Consider the following 18045-nt stretch of genomic DNA (forward strand, 5'->3'; position numbering starts at 1 on the left):
TGAGCATGCACGTATGCATAGGAAACTAAGCGCAGTGCGCAAAAAAAACCCCAAAATATCAACCTTGAACCACCTGAGTCACCCAGAAACTCACGAGAATTAAATATGCCCCCAAACCCACCTCCTTTATTTATCCTTCATTTCTGCAAAAGAAATGAAAATACCCTGGGATGTTAAGTGTGCGTTTTAAGTAGGATAAAAATGAATTGGGAGAACATTTCTGGCAACTTTCACCCTAATGACGGTCACTTAGTAGGGAATTTCCCATTACCCACCCTCGATTTTTTTCTCTCTTGAGACCGTCAAGTTTAATTCTATGTTAGTCTTCATTTTCGCTGTTTCCTATAGCTGGAGTGCTTTTCTCCTGTTCTTCAAATTCACCTGTGGGAGAGAGACCCTCCCTAATCATCCCAGCCAATTTACCCGCCAAACACAACACACCACGTTTTCTTCATAGTGCTTGCCATTGAGTAAAATCTGTTCATTTATATACTAGTTTGTGGCTCAGAGGGTAAAGCGTCTGCCTGCAATGCGGGAGACCCGCGTTCGATCCCTGGGTCAGGAAGATCCCCTGGAGAAGGAAACGGCAACCCACTCCAGTATTCTTGCCTGGAGAATCCCATGGACAGAGGAGCCTGGTAGGCTACAGTTCATGGGGTCACAAAGAGTCGGACACGACTGAGCGACTTCACTCACTCACTAGTTTACAGTGTACCGCAATACAAGGTAATGAGAGCAAACATTTCCCTTTATAGTTGGCGTGCATATTCGTTGACTACTAGGCACCTGCTGTGAACAAAAATCTGTGAATTATACTTTACTCTGATGGACTGAATGAATAAAATAATTCACTTGTTGGAGGATGGATGAGTAAAGAAAATAAATAACAGTTGCTCGAATTCAAAGATAGTCTATGATGCTCCAGGCGCCAGATACCCAAACGCAGCTGCACCACGTGGCCCACTCGGCACCACGTGAAGACTCAGCCAACCCACAAGAATCCTCCACCGTCCCATGATGCACCACTCCATTCCCGCTGTAGAGGACAAGTCAGTCCTGATTTCCGGCCTCCATTCGCTCGCAGTGGTTGGTTGCCCTAACGACTAGCTTGTCCCAGCCTCTAAAGTGCGTCACTTCCCCTTATGCCAGCCTTGATAATTGGCGCGCCTGCGCAGAATGAAAGCCAGGCCGTCTGCGCAGGCGTCTCAGTTGGGGGGGGGGGCGGGACCGGGAGGCGCCGTGGTGCGCAGGCGCAGCCGTCGGTGGGTCCCGGGTTCGGCTGCGTGAGAGGTGAGTCGGGGGGTTCGGCGCAGGTCCGAATGGGCCTGAGGTCCGCAGTTCGGGGCGTCTGGGGCTTCTGGGGCTCCTGTGCCCGTAGGAAGACGTCGGTCCGGGACCGGGGTCGCCATGATTTGCGGAGTGCTGTGAGTGGGCGGCGCGGAGGGGAAACTGAGGCCAGACCGCGTCGGGCAAGCCCTTGGCTGCCCAGGTTTCCTTCCTCTGGACTCAAGGCCTATGAAATGCGGATTAGGAGGCCCGGGGGTGGATAGCGGGAGGCATAGCGCCCCGCACGCAGTGAGCACTTGCTGGGTGTCCGCTGTGTCCCGGAAACATGGTCTTTTTGAATCGGGGCCCCGGTCCTTGGGGTTCAAGTCGGGGCTCCCTGACCCGGCTCCTCCACTGTCCACCTGGGTGACCTTGACCAGCCTCTTGGCTTCTCGGAGCCTGTTTCCCCCTCCAGATAACGGGCGTCGTCACAGTCCCTGCATGGGGTAGGGGGACTTCCCGAGAGGACTAAAGCCGCAGGGCCCCCAGCGCGAAGTGACAGCTCCAAGAGATCAGCAGCGGTTAGTCCAATTTCACGAGGACGACCTCTGCCTGTTGTGCCGGAGACGGGGGCGAAATCTGGCGCTAAGGACCGGCTCGTCCACCTCTCGCTGGCTCTGTGAGCTTGGGCAAGTCGCTTGCCCCCTCCACGACCCTTTCCTGCCACGAATAGGGGCTGTAGAAGTATGTCTCTTAGGGTCTTTATGAGGTTAAGTACACGTGGAACCCTCTTTCATTAGGGTTTGCTACTTGTCTAGAGCTTCCTAGAGGACAGATGGTTTTGTTATCAGATGCCAGGAAATGCGTGAGCACTCTGCATCTCCGCCCAGCAACATTTCCCATTTTCTTTTGTTTCTCTCTCTGGTTATTTGTTTTGTCTGCTTTTCCTCTTCCTAGGCCAGGCATTCTGTCCTCAAAGGGAACACGGGGCCATGTCTGGGGACGTCTATGGCTGTCACAACCAGGGGCGCTCCTGGTATCAAGGGGGTGGTGACCAGGGATGCTGCTCCACAATCCACAGGATGGCCCCACGGAGAACAGTCTGGCCCTCAATGTCCACAGTGCTAAAGTACGTCCTACCTCAGACTAGTGGTTTTTCACCCGTGCTGTCCAGAAGGGGTGAAGGGTGTGAACCCCCAAGAAATCACATGCAAGGTTTGGTGTGGGTGTCCATATTTGTGGGTGAGGAAAGGGTATTTTGGAGTTTGGAGCTCTAGGAATCAGGTTGCGCAGGTTCAAAGCTGCAGATATGCATCTTCCCTGGATGACCTTGGAGGTTGCTCCCATCCCTCTGGGCCTCAGTTTTTTATGCTGTACAGTGGGAGTTTGATTAAACAAACGGTGACCAGGGGGCCAAATCCCACTGCAGCCTCTTTTGGCGGGGAGGGATCTAGTTCCCTGACCAGGGATCGAACCAGGACCCCCTGCATTGGGAACATGGAGGCTTAGCCACTGGACCACAGGGAAGTCCCTGCAGCCTGTTGTGAATGAGGTTTTGTGGGATAGAGCCCACTGGATCACACACATGTTACCTGGCGCCTGGGAAGCTGAACGTCCTCAGCCTGGCCCTTTTCAGAAGATGTTTGCTGACCCTTGAAATAAGCAAGTGTGGGTAGAGTATACAGCTCAGGTTTGTAAGTGCTGGGCACTCCAAGGATTTCATTCAGGGCTTTATAATTAAGTCTTCCTGGAAGGGTAAGTGGCCCTAAATCGGGTTAAGCACTGCCCTGTATTGAGAGCTATAGTCTTTTCTATACATTTTTGTTATTGTGTGTTTATTTTTGGCTGCACTGAGTCTTTGTTGCTATGCATGCACTTTCTCTAGTTGCAGATAGCGGGAGTTCTCTCTAGTTGTGGTGTGTGGGCTTCTCATTGTGGTGGCTTCCCTTGTTGCAGAGCCAGGGCTCTAGGGCACCTGGGCTTCAGTAGTTGCCGTTCACAGGCGCAGTTGTTACGGTGCTTGGGCTTAGCTGCCCAGCCACATGTGGTATCTTCCCCGACCAGGGATCGAACCCATGTCCCCTGCATTGGCAGGTAGATTCTTAACCACTGGACACCCAGGGCATTCCTGAGACTGGGGTGTTTTTAGTGAGAAAATGGAAAGGTGGATGGAGAGCCAGCAGGGCTTCTGAAGGCACTGGGAGGAACTGGCACTGGGTCCCTGGCCTCAGCCACACCCCAGGGCCATTGTCCATTCCCGGCCAGTCTCCTGCTTGCACCCCATGCCTGCAGCCAGTGCCCCTGCAGCCTTCTGGGCCTCACAAAGCCCTTGCTGTTCTTGTGAGAGAGAACGGTCCTGCTGAGGATTCTGTTCCCCAGCCAAAGCCTGACAAGCCGGAATTGTTCCCGAGCCCCTGGTGCCCAGTAGCAGCTGAGGAAGAGCATGTGCCAGCGTTTCTGTACTCACTTTGCTGGGAGCAGGAAGGTGATGTGGGCCATCCAGAGGGAGGAGAGTGGCCACTCGCATGGACTGCCTGTGTCCAACAGGTGCCAGTCCCACTGCAGACTCGCAGTCTCTTGTCTGCAGTCCTGAAACCCAGCGTGCATGTGTGCTGAGTTGCTTCAGTCGTGTCTGATTCTTTGCAACCCTGTGGACTGTAGCTCTCTAGGCTTCTCTGTCCATGGGGCTCTCCAGGCAAGAATACTGGCATGGGTTGCTGTGCCCTCCTCCAGGGGATCTTCCCGACCCAGGGATTGAACCTGCATCTCTTCTGTCTCCTGCATTGGCAGGTGTGTTCTTTACCATTTGAGCCACCTGGGAAGCCCCGTGTAACCCAAAATACTTGGCGAATGCAGGGTTTGCTGAAAGTTCACAGCCGAGTCATTTGGCCAGAAAATCTGCCCTTTATTTTTCCCACTTGGTGTGTATCATTGACTTTCAGCTGGGGGTTTGGTGACATCTAGAGACTTTTGTGATTGGCAACACCCTGGGTAGGGTGGGGGGATTTTCCTGGGATCGAGGGTGTGAGGGAGAGGGATGCTGCCCCATCCCAGCTCCCAGGATGCCCCCTGCACAGTGACCTGACCCCTTGTCAGCTATGCCGCAGGGGAAGGCCCCTGCACTCACATTTGAGAAAAATACTGAGTTTGATGCCTGCTCACACTGGACACCACAATAAATTCCCGACGGTCAGACAGTATGAACAGGAGGGCCCCAGTGTCACCTCCCCACAGTGGGTCACCTCCCCGCCCTTCCACTCAGGTGTGTATTTAAGTATTATCAGGGTCCCAGGACCTCAAAGGTCACATGGTGATGGAACCCAGTCTTGTCGCATCCCATCCCACCCCACCCCCTCTCCCAGAAGATGGATGCAGAGGGTGCTATTAAACACCCTTCAGTGCACATTCTCCCCAGCCCCCCATGTCTGTAGAGCCTGGGGGAGACACCTGCATGAGGTGCTGGAATCTCCCTGCAGCCTCCATTACCCTGTTTTATAGGAGAGAGTGAGAACATCCACTGGGCGCCCTTCAGATGGAGCGCAGAGCATCTCAGCCCTGAGGCAGCGGGTGACGAGGAGCTGGCCTCAGATGGAGACTGCTGGGCCTGAGGCATTAAGATTGTAGGGCCTAGCATCATCCCTGGGTGGGCTCCAGGGCCCTGGTCTTGGCGCTCAGTACGTCAGATTGGGGGCCAAACCTTGGGAGAAGGTCCTGTCATAGACCAGAAGAAGCCCTGGAAGTGGGAAACCAGGCATCAGTGGCCTCAAGGGAGGCATCTGTCAGGGGAGAGGGCTGTTAGCAGCACATGTGAAGGTCCTGGGGTATGGTGGGGGGTGGGGCTGGAAGAACTGAGAGTGTGCAGGGAACACATGTGACTTTGTCTCTGAATTCCCTGGACCCCCAGCAACCCCTCAGAGTCACTCCCTCCATCCTTACAGCTTGCTCACATAGACATCAGGTTGCCCTTTATTTTCTTAAGTAAATGCCTGTTGTCACAGAGGCCACATTTATTCCCTGGGAGGGAAAGCAGACCCCCTGCCCCGTACCCTCCCAGCCCAGCATGAATCTCAGTGACCTAGTGCTGCCTCCCATGGGTATGACGGGGGACCATGCCCCAAAGTGCTGCCTGGAACACATGGGGGAGCCCCAGCTACCCAGTCCTGTGACATTACCGTGTCACCTTGACATGTGATCCCCCTCTGGGAGACCCTGACACCCTTCCATCCAGTTCAGTGAGAAGTCATCAGAGGGGTCGGGGGTGAGCTGGTAAACATGAAGGCCAGGTGGTAAATTCTCTGGGGTTTGGGGGCAGTGAGGAAAACCAAGCATATTATGGAGGCACTTCTGTAGCATATGAATGCAAAAGACATTTTCAGCTAAATGGATGGCTGCCAGGTGTGGCCCTTGACCCTTGATTTAGAGCAGAATATACAAAAGGACTAGGGTCCTGGGGTCTCAGAGGTCTGCATCCTAAGAGGACCACTTTGAGCTTTGAAAACAAGTTTTTTTCTAATTACAGTAGAATACACATAATGTAAAATTCACCATCCTAACTATTTCAAAGTGCACAGTTCAGTGGCATTAAGCACATTCAACATTGTCATGCAACCATCCCCACCCTTATCTCCAGAACTTTCTCATCTTCCTGAACTGAACCTCTGACCTCATTAAACACTGACTCCACTCCCCTAGCCCCTGGCCCCACTATCTACTTCCTGTCTCTATGGATCTGACTCCTCCAGGGACCTCCTATGAGTAGAGCAAAACAGTATTTGTTCTTCTGTGTCTGCTTCTCTCACTGAGCATCATATCTTCAAGGTCTGTCCAGGTTGTAGCAGGTGTCAGAACCTCCTTTCTTTTTAAGGCTGAGTAATCTTCCACTATGTGGATGGACCACATTTATTGACCCATCGTCCATCCACTGACATTGGGTTGTGTCCGCCTTTTGGCTGTGGTGAATGAAGCTGCTGTTTGCAAAACAAATACCTGTGAAAACCAGGTGGTGAAGATTGGGAAGACAGGGAAGCCTGGTGTGCTGCAATCCATGGAGTCGCAAAGAGTAGGACACGACTGAGCAACTGAACTGAAAAACCAGAACGTAGTTGACATTTTGGGTGGCAGCTTGCTGGTTCAGCTGGGGAATATGACTCAGTGTTGGGGGCTTCACTGTCCTCTGAGCACGTGAGCTGTGTGGGTTGGTCTCCATGGCCCCTCTGTGTTGTTCCTAAGATCCTGTGGCTGCAGTGCTGGCCATCTGCCCTCTGTGCCCTGGCCCATCCTGACCTTAGACCTCCTGGTTCCAGGGATACGCTTGAGCCAAAGGCACTTGCTTGGTAAAGGCTCATTGTGTCCAGAAATGGGGGAGGAAAGTCATTCCACTTCCCCCACCCTGAAGAGCTTTGGGGAGTGGGATGGTGGCCAAGATGCCCTGTCCAGCTGCATAAAACACCGCTTCTTCAAGTTCACTTTTTAGAAATTGAGATATTCACATCCTATAAAATTGAGTAGACTTCAGTACATTCACAGTGCTGTGCAGCTGTCACCTCTACTTCCAGAACATTCCGAAAGAAGCCCCAGTCGCTGACAACCGGGGACCCACTCTCTGTGTCTGTGGATTTGCCTGTTCTGGACATTTCCCATCAGTGGAATCGTACATTGTGTGGCCTTTTGTGTCTGCCTTCTCTCCTTTCTTTAAACTGTCAGTGATGTAGTTTTCTGCAAACCGGAAACAGGGCCCTAAGTGCCTCCAGGGTCACATGTCTTGAACCTGAGGGCCGAGGGTGGATAGCACCCGCCTGCTCTCAGCCAGTGTGCAAACCCTGGGGCTTAGGACTTGCTCTAGTTTGATTTACCTGTCACTGACCAGTGATGGGTTAGTGATAAGTCGGCCGGGAGGCTGCCCCTCGATTTCTAGGCCACGCAGGCTCTTCACCCCATGGGAGCATGTTAGGGGAACCAGGATATTTCACACTGCACATCCCAGCTGCCAGGTCAGCCCTCTGCAGCCCTGGCAAACATGGGCTGCCCTCTCTGAGCCTGTTTACTCTCTGACTGGGAGGTGGTCCCCTGCAGGGGGCAAAGCTGCAGGGATGTGAAGTACCTGGCACATCATGGCACTGTGGGGGCCTGCCTTCCCAGCCATGACAACCATAAGTGTCACCAGGGTGTCCCGGGAATGGTCACACAAAGCCTAGGAATACAGCAGGGTGTGCTGGAACCCAGAGGAGGCCCTTGGGCGGCCTGGAAGGGAGGCAGTCAGTGCCCTCTGGGCCTTTGGTCTGCTCAGGCCCACCAGTTGGTCCTGTCTGACCCTCATGGACAGTGCTTGTTCCCCCAATGTTTGGGACTTGGAATGTCAGAATGTTTTCTTGTCCTGAGTGTAGAGAAGCAGCAGGTAGGGTTGTGGCCCACCCTCTGTGTCCCTGGGGAGCCCTGTGTATCCCATCCAGCTGGTGAGGAGTGACGACCACTGGGCCCAGGGCCATGTCACCCTGAGGCAGGAATCAGGCAGGACTGCCAGGGGCTCTGGGTGGCCTCAGTGTCCCCTATGTGAAATGAGGAGAATTAACTTTCCTGCCTCTCTCATTGAGCAGATACAGCTAGCCAGTGAGTTCAAGTGGCTCCTGCAGGGTGGGGTGTGTTGGGGCCTGGATGGTCTGGGGCAAGAGGTGCATGATGGTGAATGTGGGGGCAGAGGGGGAAAGGCCTGGCTGTCCCTGCCACCCTGTCCTCATGCCCTGAACCATGTCCGCAGATCCTGAAGCCCCCAGGCCTGTCTCCTTCTATGTCTGCAGGTCCTGAAGCTCCCAGGCGTGTGTCCTCCCACCTCACGATGGACAACAAGAAGCGTCTGGCCTACGCCATCATCCGCTTCCTGCACGACCAGCTCCGGCATGGGGAGCTCTCGTCTGATGCCCAGGAAAGCCTGGAAGGTATGTGGGGGGTCACTGGTCTCCCTTCCTCCTTGGAGCTTGGGTCCTCTGCCCCCTGCTGCCAGCTACTTTCCCCCATCCTCCTCCTTCCTTCCCCCATCAGTGCCCAGGAGCTTTGTGGGGTGAGTGTGATGGGCCGGTCCCCGTCCTCTTTCACAGGGAGGGACGCTGGGCCCCCTGCTGGTTTTCTGTCACTTGCTCTTACAGTCAGGCACAGCCCCCTAGGGTTCTGAATCCCTCCCCCTGAATGTGTGTCCCTATCCACCAAAGATGGAAATGAGGCTGAGGACCCCAGGCCAGACCCAGCAGTCAGACCACCTGGGCGGCCCCAGCATTGTGACCCCACAGACAGCCCTGAGGTCACCATCTGCTCCCTGCTAGGCAGGGATAGCACTGTCCCCTCTCCTCCCAGCCTCATGGCTCGAGGGGTAGGTCCGTCTTCCACTTCCCCGAGGAATCAGAACCACAACCGATGCATTCCGAGGCCTTGGCAAGCTGGCCCTAGAAGGGAAGCTCGAATCTTGCCTGCCAAGATTGCAGTCTCGGGGCTGGGGTCAGCAGAGTGTACCTCCATTCCCCTGGCAGTTGCCATCCAGTGCCTGGAGACCGCTTTTGGGGTGACGGTGGAGGACAGTGACCTCGCGCTCCCCCAGACTCTTCCGGAAATATTTGAAGCAGCTGCCGCGGGCAAGGTGAGCCTTCAGGTCCCACGGGACCATGGGTCGGTCGCAGAACAAGGGCCTGAGTCACCCCCAGAGGCATGAAGGGTGCTGAGCTGGGTGGGGCAGGGGGACGGTGGTTTCCTACTGCCTCTCCAGCAACTCAATTTCGCTTTGGGGACAGGAGCTGCCGCCAGATCTGAGGAGCCCCCAGGAAACCCCGCCTTCGGAGGAGGACTCGGCCGAGGCAGAACGCCTCAAAACTGAAGGTGAGGAGCGCCCCACAACCTGGTCTCCAGATGCTGCAGGAAGTAGAAGCCAGCCGGTCCGTCAGAGTAGATGGCAAGCCAGCCTTGGAGTCGGGGTCAGGGGCTTCTGCATGGATGTGGAGACATAGAGAAGTCAGACCCTCAGTGGGAGGGATGTAAATGGCAAGGCCACTGTGGACCTTCCCAAGTGGTTAGAGTGACCACATGACCCAGTGGGTCCTCCCAGGGGTATGCCCAGAAGGTGTGCAAACACATCCACAAAGGTGCTTGTGCACTTGTGCTCATAGCGGAAACCATTGCCTATCAGCCAATGAGTGGATGCACACATGTGGTCTCTCCACACTCGGGAATGTCACTTAGTCCCAGAAAGCGGTGAAGCACTGACACTCGCTACCATGTGGACAGACCCTGAGGACACGATGCTCAGTGAGAGAAGCAGACACGGAAGGACACAAAGGGTGTGTTTCCACTGATGGGAAATGTGCAGAGCAGGCCGATCCGCAGACACAGAGAGTAGGTTCCTGGTTGTCAGGGACTGGGGAGTGGTAACAGCTATTGGTGCTTATGTTCAGCCGATGGAATGTACTGGAGTTAGTGGTGATGATTGGGCCACTCTGCACATACTAAAAACTGCAGAATTATATAGTTTTAAAGGGTAGGATTGTGGTATATGAATTCCATCTCATTAAAACTGGGCTGTTTCTGAAGGAACGAGCAAGAGTGATGGCATTTGAGGCTTAGCTTCCCAAATGGCACAGCCAGGGCCACGACAGTTGGCACCAGCCTGACCTGTGTTTGAGTGTCACGTCCTGGGCCCTAAAACCCCATCCCCTCACAGGGAAGCCAAGAGAGCCAAGAAGGCTGCCTCCGACCCCAGGATGGATGTATCCTTTCCTTTTTCTTTAGGAAATGAGCAGATGAAAGTAGAGAACTTCGAGGCCGCTGTGCACTTCTATGGGAAAGCCATCGAGCTGAACCCTGCCAATGCCGTCTACTTCTGTAACAGGTGCAACCTGGAGTATAGGGGAGGAGGGAGTTGCTGGCAGGGGCCTGGGCAGGCTGTGGGAGAGAATGGGGAGAGTGGTCACACCCAAGGCTGGGATGACGATGCCTCAGCTGCCATCCTAAATGACACACCTGGCTGGGTGGGTAGCCAGGCGTGAGTGAGCATGAACAGGTACCAAGCATGGGCACTCAGCTTGCCAGGGCCTCCCACTCTCGGCGACCCTGCCTCTGCCCCACCAGGTAGCCAGGGAGACCGGGCGAGGGGCTGCGAGGAGGAGCTGGCTCCCCGACCTTTCTGCTTGTCCTCCCCCAGAGCCGCAGCCTACAGCAAACTGGGGAACTATGCAGGGGCAGTGCAGGACTGCGAGCGGGCCATCTGCATAGACCCGTCCTACAGCAAGGCCTATGGCAGAATGGGGTGAGTGTGCCTGCCCATCCACCCGGCGGACACCGTCTGCCCGGGGTGCTTGTGTTAGGGACAGAGCCCCACACCATCCCAAGTCCAGGCTGACACCTGAGCTTCTGACCCCCTGGCGTAAGTCACAGTTCTTATGACCCCTCCCTGGGCTCAGCGATTCCCCATGAGGCTCACAAAAGTCAGGAGGACATGTCATTTAGGTGATTTTTCTTTTTTTAATATCTCTTTGGCTGTAATGGGTCTTAGTTGTGGCACATAGGGTCTTTTAGTTGTGAATTCTCAGTTGGGGCATGTGGGATCTAGTTCCTGGACTAGGGATCAAACCCAGGTCCTTTGCATTGAGAGTTCACCATCTCAGCCACTAGACTATCAGGAAATTCCTGTGTCATTTAGCTTAATCAGCTTTTTGTGAAGAAACAGATGGACAGCAGATGCAGAGACATGGAGGGCGAGGCTGGGGAGGGTCCCAGGCAGAGCATCTCTCCCCATGGGGTTCAGGGTGCACCCCACCTGGCACTCGGGGGGGTCATCAGTGGAGGTGGGTTTTATAACTGTCTCTAGCACTTCCCTCTGTGGATGTTGGGGGTGGCTGGCTGGTGTCCTGGCCTGCAGCCCATCCTGAGGCGCCTCCTTGGCATGAACTCCCGGGTAGTCCCGGGATGCACCTGAGACCAGCTCTGCCAAGCAGGGAGGTAGGGTTCTGACCCCCCACCACGAGAACTGGGGCTGCCTCCTGGACCCTCCCCCATGCCCTCCGTCCCTCCATCTGCAGCCTGGCACTATCCAGCCTGAACAAGCACACGGAGGCCGTGGCCTACTACAGAAAGGCCCTGGAGCTGGATCCAGACAATGAGACCTACAAGTCCAACCTCAAGGTGGCTGAGCTGCGGCTGAGAGAGGCACCCAGTCCCGTGAGTCCCGTGGGACAGCGATTGGGGGTGGGGCAGCTGGGTTGGAGGGCAAGGCCAGAGCTGGGTGTGGAGACCCTCTGGTGCTGGGGGCTGGTCCTCTGTTCAGCGGGGTCCTGTCCTGAGAGAAGGGGCTGATCCCGGAAACAGAAGGGGGCGTGTCACCCAGGGAAGCCACCCCTCGGGGTGGGGACCAGAGCCTATCAGTGGTTCCCTGGGCAGGAGTCAGCCCTCAGGGCCAGCAGGCTCGGGGTACCTAGTGTGAGTGATCTGAGGTGACCAGGGTGGGGACTGTGGCTCCACCTGTGGGGGCCCTGTGAAGGAGGGGTCATGTTGGCCTGTGCTGGGAGGTGTGCAAGTGAAAGGTGCAGTCATGGACGAGTTGGTTACTGTCTCTAAGGACTTGCCACTCTCGGAGGACACTGTCCTTTCTCAGGCAGCTTCAAAGTAAAAGCTGAGGTTAACATGCTGAGCTCCTCCTGGGTGACCCACACGTGGTGCTTCCTTCTACAAAGCTCCCTCTGGCTGCAGGCCTGGACCGCCTGAGCTGCAGGGATGCCCAGGATTCCAGCACGCCCCCCATGGGAAACTTTACCCCTCACTTCCTGGGGACTAGCCTTCGAGGTCCTGTGTCCCGGCACCACTGAGCAGGGTTTTTCTCATCCGCAGACGGGAGGTGTTGGCAGCTTTGACATCGCAGGCCTCCTGAACAACCCGAGCTTCATGAGCATGGTAATGGCCTCACTTGCCCCCGCTGCCCCTGCCTACTGTCAGAACAGCCACAGACGTCCCAGGGAGGGGGTACCTGCAGCACCCTCTGTCAGACTCCTCAATGTCAAGCACAGGGAGCAGACTGAGCCCACCTCTCCCAGCCCTGCACCCCATGCTGAGCCCCTTCTCAGTGTGAACACGATTATTACAGATGGCTACACCTGCTCCCTGAGGTGCAGATGAGACTCGGCAGGGCGTGGGGGCCCCAGAGAAAGGCCACCTTCTGTGCAGAGGTGCGTGTTCTGCACAGGGTGTTCCCCGGGAGCAGGCGCCTGGCGTGTCCACACGCCTGTGCAGTTCCAGGTGGTCTTGCTGGTCCTCAGGGCTCACTGCTGGCTCCAGGGGCCCCAGGGTCTCAGACCATCAGGAAGAGGAGCCCCAGCTGCCAGAGAAATGTCTGTCCTGATGAGACATGTCTGGCCTCCCATGTTGTAGCTGGGCCTCTGCTCTCATCCAGGGACAGATGGCCACAAGGCAGGAGGACACCCAGCCAGGGAACGCAGCTAGCAGTGGCCACTCCTTTGGCCTCGTCCATTGGGGTCAATGGTCACAGCCCCCCGAGGCTTTGTGCAGTGCTGTTAGTACCCAGCCATGCCTGGTGCTCGCACGACTGTGACCTGAGACAGCCACAAAGGGCGGTGGACGGTCCACGGCCAGGTGGTAGCGCTATCTTGCCCTTTTTGGAAAGAGCCACAACCTGGAAGTCACCTCCCTGACCTCTGCTCATGTTTGTCTTAAAATTGGCCCAGAGGAGATCGTCCCAACTTGGCAGGGGAGGGGATCAGTGCAGGGGAGATAACAGGTGTCATCGTTTATCCACAGAGGAGAACTGGGACCAACTCTTCTGGGGCGTCCCCATCTGGGGTGGTGACGAGGTGCCTGGAATCTCCTAAGATGAGAGTCCAGACAGGATGAAAGTAGGGAAGCGGGGGAGGGTTGCAGCGCATTATGGGTGGTGAGGCCTGGGGAAGAGGCAGGCAGGCGCTTCGGGTGCTAGACTGGAGGCCCATGGTGCTCACAGGGTAACCTTGTCAGTGGCAGGATGTGTTGGGGAGCCTGCCCCATCTGACAGGTCTGTTCTCTTCTTCAGGCATCAAACCTGATGAACAATCCCCAGGTTCAGCAGCTGTAAGTGACCACTGTTCTCCTTTGGGTCTTTCTGAAATATTTCTTTGGCTGTGGTTTTAGTTGCAGCACTCGGGATCTGCATCACAGTGTGTGGACTCTCAGTTCCACGCGAGCTCAGTAGTTGCAGCACGTGAGCTCAGTTGCTCCCTGGCATGTGGGATCTTACTTCCTCAGCAGGGATTGAACCTGCATCTCCTGGATTGCAAGGCAAATTCTTAGCTCCTGGACCACTAGGGAAGTCCTTTCTTCTTTGGACCTTGTGGTTAAAAATTATTGTGGTAAAAGATGCATACAGTTTCCTATTTTAGCCATCTTAAGGTCTATAGTTCCATGGCATTAAGTACGCTTATAATGTCCTGTAGCTGGTCACTACAATCTAATTCCAGAACGTCCATCACCCCAAAATGAAGCCCCACCCCATGAGTGTGGTCTCCCAGCTCCTGACTACCAGTCACCCGTCTGTTGATCGGCCTGACAGTGTTTCACATCAGTGGACTCAGACATTCTATGGTCTTTTGTGTCACTGGCATGGCCTAGTGTCCCTGGAGGGCAGCACTGCCCCACTGAGAATCACTGTTTTTGAGTAAAAAATGGATGTTCCTGGGAAAGTTGGTGAAACTGACAGGTTGCAGTCAGAAGGGTGGGCTCAGGGGGAGTTGGGTCCCAGGGGACATCTCTTGCCAGCAGAGGGGAAGGGTTGAGCAGGGCCGCAGGGGGAAAAGGGGACTGAGCCGTTTTCAAGTCCAGGACTCTCTTTGCAGCATGTCTGGCATGATTTCGGGCGGCCACAACCCCCTGGGGACTCCCGGCACCAGCCCCTCGCAGAATGACCTGGCCAGTCTCATCCAGGCGTGAGTGGACCTGCCAGGCAGGGTTCCCGGGTGGGGTAGGGTCCAGGGTCCCCGGGTGCTCTGTGGGGCCTCATTCTCCAGGGAGTGGTCCCCCTGCCCTCCAGGGGCATGTCAGGTGGGGAGAGGTGGCTGGGTAGGTGCCTTGGACCTGGCTGAGCCCAGGCATGCCTCCCCTGCCCCCACCTGCAGGGGCCAGCAGTTTGCTCAGCAAATGCAGCAACAGAACCCAGAGTTGATAGAGCAGCTCCGCAGTCAGATCAGGAGTCGGACTCCCAGTGCCAGCAACGACGACCAGCAGGAGTAGCCGCCCCGTGAGTCCCCGGGGCTGGGGGGCACCTTGGGCCCTCAGGTCTCTTGCCAGGTGGTCCCACTCAGATGTTTCTCCCTCCAGCCTGCCCAGCGCCATCGGGTCCTTCCCGGCCAACAGGAAGCCTTCTTGACCTTTTCCGTCTCTTCCCATTGGATCGCCCACGAGAGAAAAAGAACTTGGACCTGCATGTTAAGCCAGATTTTTATGATGTTTACTTTTACCTCCTCCCCTCCCTCCCTTTTTGTACTCTCTCACGGCCCCCAGATCCTTCTTGAAACAGAGCCAGCAAGCTGTGAGTGCAGACCAGCACCCGTCTCCCTCCTGGCCCCCTGCCCTGAAGACCTGGTCACTAAAGTATTTTCTAGAACATTCTGAGGTGGGGGTGGTCTTCTCACCGCTCTCCAAGAAGTGGCCCATGGGGTGCCGTGGCCCCGAAGCCCCTTCTTCAGCCCCTGCCTGCCCCCCCAGTCTGTCTGCAGGGCCTCCCAGCCCCCAAGAAGCCGCTTTCTGAGTTGACTATGGCCTCCCTGGCCACCCCTGCTCGAACGAGCTCACTGCCAGCCAGCCTGGCCCAGCAGACCCGTGTTTTCACACAAGGAACTCCAGTTGCAAGTGCCCCGGAGGCAGTTTCTGCGTCCAGCGGGGGCTGAAGCAGACGTCTTGGATGCACACGACCCATTTCTGGGACTTGAATTCCAGTCCAGTGCTCGGATGGACTCGGGTCTGATCGCCATGCTTTTCTCAGTACTTAAAACCGACAGACTTCGAGGGGCCCTCTCGACCTTTGAGCTGGCTCCTGAGCCTGTCCCAGCCTGGCTGTGTATCCCAGCCACTGTCCTCTGTCCACAGGTGGTCCTGCTGGCCTGGCTTGCCTGCATCCTCAGCGGGCTCTCCTCCCACTTGGGGGTCGGGGCTACGGGGGTCCCTGATGGCCACCTGCCTGGGCCTGAGATCACCAGGCAGCCACCGTGGATGTCCCTGCAGCCCAGGGCAGGGTGGAGAGGGTCCCTGGCACTGTGGCTCATGCCACAATGTTGCGATGGGATTGCTGGAGGCTCCCTGGTGGTGTCAGGTCGTGTGGGAGGCGACACCGTACCAGTACTGTGTGTGTAGGTAACTCAGAGAGAGACAGCCCCACACACATCCCGCAAGGCATCCTAACTCATGAGTGCTACCATGGTGACAAGGTAACGTGTGGGGAATAAATAGACATCGTGACCTCTGCTGGCCTCTGTGTGGACCTCTCAGTGCCGCTCTGCCCCCACCCCCTCACCTCCCAGAGCTTCCGGGAACCCCCAGCGTGGACCCTGCATGGGTCACCCTGAACCATTGACCCAGGTTGTGTGTGCCTTCCCTGTCACCTTGGAGACAATCTCACAAATTTAGTGGCCTTTAACCACACACAGTATTTCCATCCTGGAGGCCAGAAGTCAGACTGGGAACCCCCTTGGGCTAAATCCATGTGTTGATGGGTCTGGCTCACTCCCTGTCCAGCGGCTGACACGTGTGTAGGTGCAGGGGGTGTCAGGCCTGCACTCGACTCCCCCGGGTCGCTGGGCTGTGGAAATGCTTTTGGGCCATGCCACTTTCTTTGGCTGTGACCTCTGGCTTCCAGTGGGTGTCCTCATAGCCTCTAGTGACCTTGAGCTGCTGTGTCCTGCTGAGGTGACCTCCCCATGTTCCCTGCCACTTGGATGGTGGCTGGTAAGTCACGAAGTTCAGGGAGAAGAGGAGTCCATCCCCCATGCTACTGTGGGCATGAGAGCTCTATCAGAGCAAAGGAGAGGCAAGTCCTGGCCGTGTCCCACGGAAGGGTGGACTGGCATTTACGTCGCTCCAGCTACCTGCCTGAGGAAGTGGTCCCTCTTTAAAAACTGAGATAATAGACTTCCCTAGTGGTCCAGTGCTTAAGACTACCCACTCACTGCTGAGGGCCTGGGTTCGATCCCTGCTCTGGGAACTAAGATCCAGCAAGCCATGAAGTGCCACCAAAAGCAGAAGTTGGCACAAACTCAGTGGTTCAGAACTGGTTCCTTCCCAGTGTCTGTGGGTCAGAAACCAGTGAGGCTCAGCTGGGGCCTCTGTTCAGGGTCTCAGCCAAGGCCTCATTCTTATCTGCCCATAGACCGTCTGCAGTTTAGTCTTTATGGTGTGGTAAGTCAAGGCCTAACCTCCCTTAGCTCTGTGCCCCCAGGGCTTCCTGTATTCATTTCCTGGGGTTGTCCTCATACTGAAAGGTTGTTGTTGAATCACGCGAATACACCAGGATTCTTGGCCCCCGGAGAAGAATTCAATCCGGGGCCAGAGACGAGGCTTGATCGCTCAGAGCTTTTGTGTAATAAAGTTTTATTAAAGTATAAAGGAGATAGAGAAAGCTTCTGACATAGGCATCAGAAGGGGGCAGAAAGAGTACCCCCTTGCTAGTGTTAACAATGAGGTTATATAATCCAAAGAATGTCTGGAGGTTGTAAAGACCTCATCAGACCCACTCCCATAATTTACATTTTAAGATAACACTGTCCTCAGGCAAGATACATCCTTGTAAAGACCAGGTCTACTCCCATAATTAACATTTTAAGATATCAGAAGGTTGAATCCAAAGACTGTCCTTAGGCAGGATACATTATTGTTATATAATCCTAAGGAATGTGGAGAAAGAAAAGTTTGTCCTTTCTTCCTCCTTGGGAATTCCAGACCCTTCTCTCCTTGGGGACCCTAGACTCCCTATCAACCTGCCTAGGAAATAACTCTCTCATCCCCCCCTTTTCTTTTAGGAGAATTATGTTGCCTAGGGAAAGGGGGCGTCGTTCTCATTCCATAACTACTTCCGAGCTGACAAGGGGCGTTGTCCCTAAATTGGTGAGGCAACATATTCTCCTAATCCTCATATTGAGGCTATCTGATCCAGGGGCCCCAAATAGTAGCTGGAGGAAGCTACAGCAGTAGCAGGAGTTTGAGCAACCATTTGTAACTTAAAAGCTTCATGCGGCTAGAAACAAATCCAGTTATATAATTACAGATGTAGGGAGCAAACAGTAAAAACAAAACATTTAGAATCAAAATTAAAAGTCACATTATGTCCATAGTTAAAGTGCAAAGTGTTGCACCAGTCCATTTTAGGGTTGGTAGATGTCATCAGATGAAGAAGAGGCATCGCATGTGATTGTTGTCGAAGGTATTCACAGACTTGGAGAAAGTCTTTTCCTTGAAGTGGGCATGTCCACCACGGGAAGCCTTCCACTGACGAAGAGGGGAGTGCTCCGCAGACCCAGCAGTTAGACCGATTGTGGAATGTAGCATAGGAGTGAGCCCAGGACAAGAAGACATTGTCTTGAAGATCCAATGGCAGACTGAGGATATTTGGAGTCAGCAAAAGTAGACTCACATAGATTATCAGGCCCATCCGCTGCCCTTTGCTTAATTCTAGAGCTCGGGTCAGGGCCACAAGCTCTGCTAACTGAGCACTGGTTTCCTGGGGGAGAGATTTTGCTTCCAAAACCTGTTCAGCAGTCACCACGGCGTAACCTG

At 55.1% G+C, this 18045-nt stretch overlaps 1 protein-coding gene across 6 annotated transcripts; it reads left to right on the top strand.

The window, feature by feature from the left end:
- The first annotated feature begins 1239 nt into the window (after positions 1 to 1239).
- Positions 1240 to 15740, top strand: SGTA (small glutamine rich tetratricopeptide repeat co-chaperone alpha). Of its 6 annotated transcripts, none has more exons than XM_024993921.2 (13): positions 1240 to 1424; positions 2224 to 2395; positions 8061 to 8198; positions 8784 to 8890; positions 9042 to 9126; positions 10033 to 10132; positions 10445 to 10549; positions 11322 to 11460; positions 12127 to 12189; positions 13319 to 13356; positions 14118 to 14207; positions 14397 to 14518; positions 14599 to 15740. In XM_024993921.2, the coding sequence occupies exons 3-12, from the start codon at positions 8099 to 8101 to the stop codon at positions 14509 to 14511; spliced, it is 942 nt and encodes a 313-aa protein (XP_024849689.1). In that variant the 5' UTR covers positions 1240 to 1424; positions 2224 to 2395; positions 8061 to 8098; the 3' UTR covers positions 14512 to 14518; positions 14599 to 15740.
- Positions 15741 to 18045: the final 2305 nt, after the last annotated feature.

This window comes from Bos taurus, chromosome 7 (genome assembly GCF_002263795.3).
Source record: "Bos taurus isolate L1 Dominette 01449 registration number 42190680 breed Hereford chromosome 7, ARS-UCD2.0, whole genome shotgun sequence".
Lineage (NCBI taxonomy): Eukaryota > Metazoa > Chordata > Mammalia > Artiodactyla > Bovidae > Bos > Bos taurus.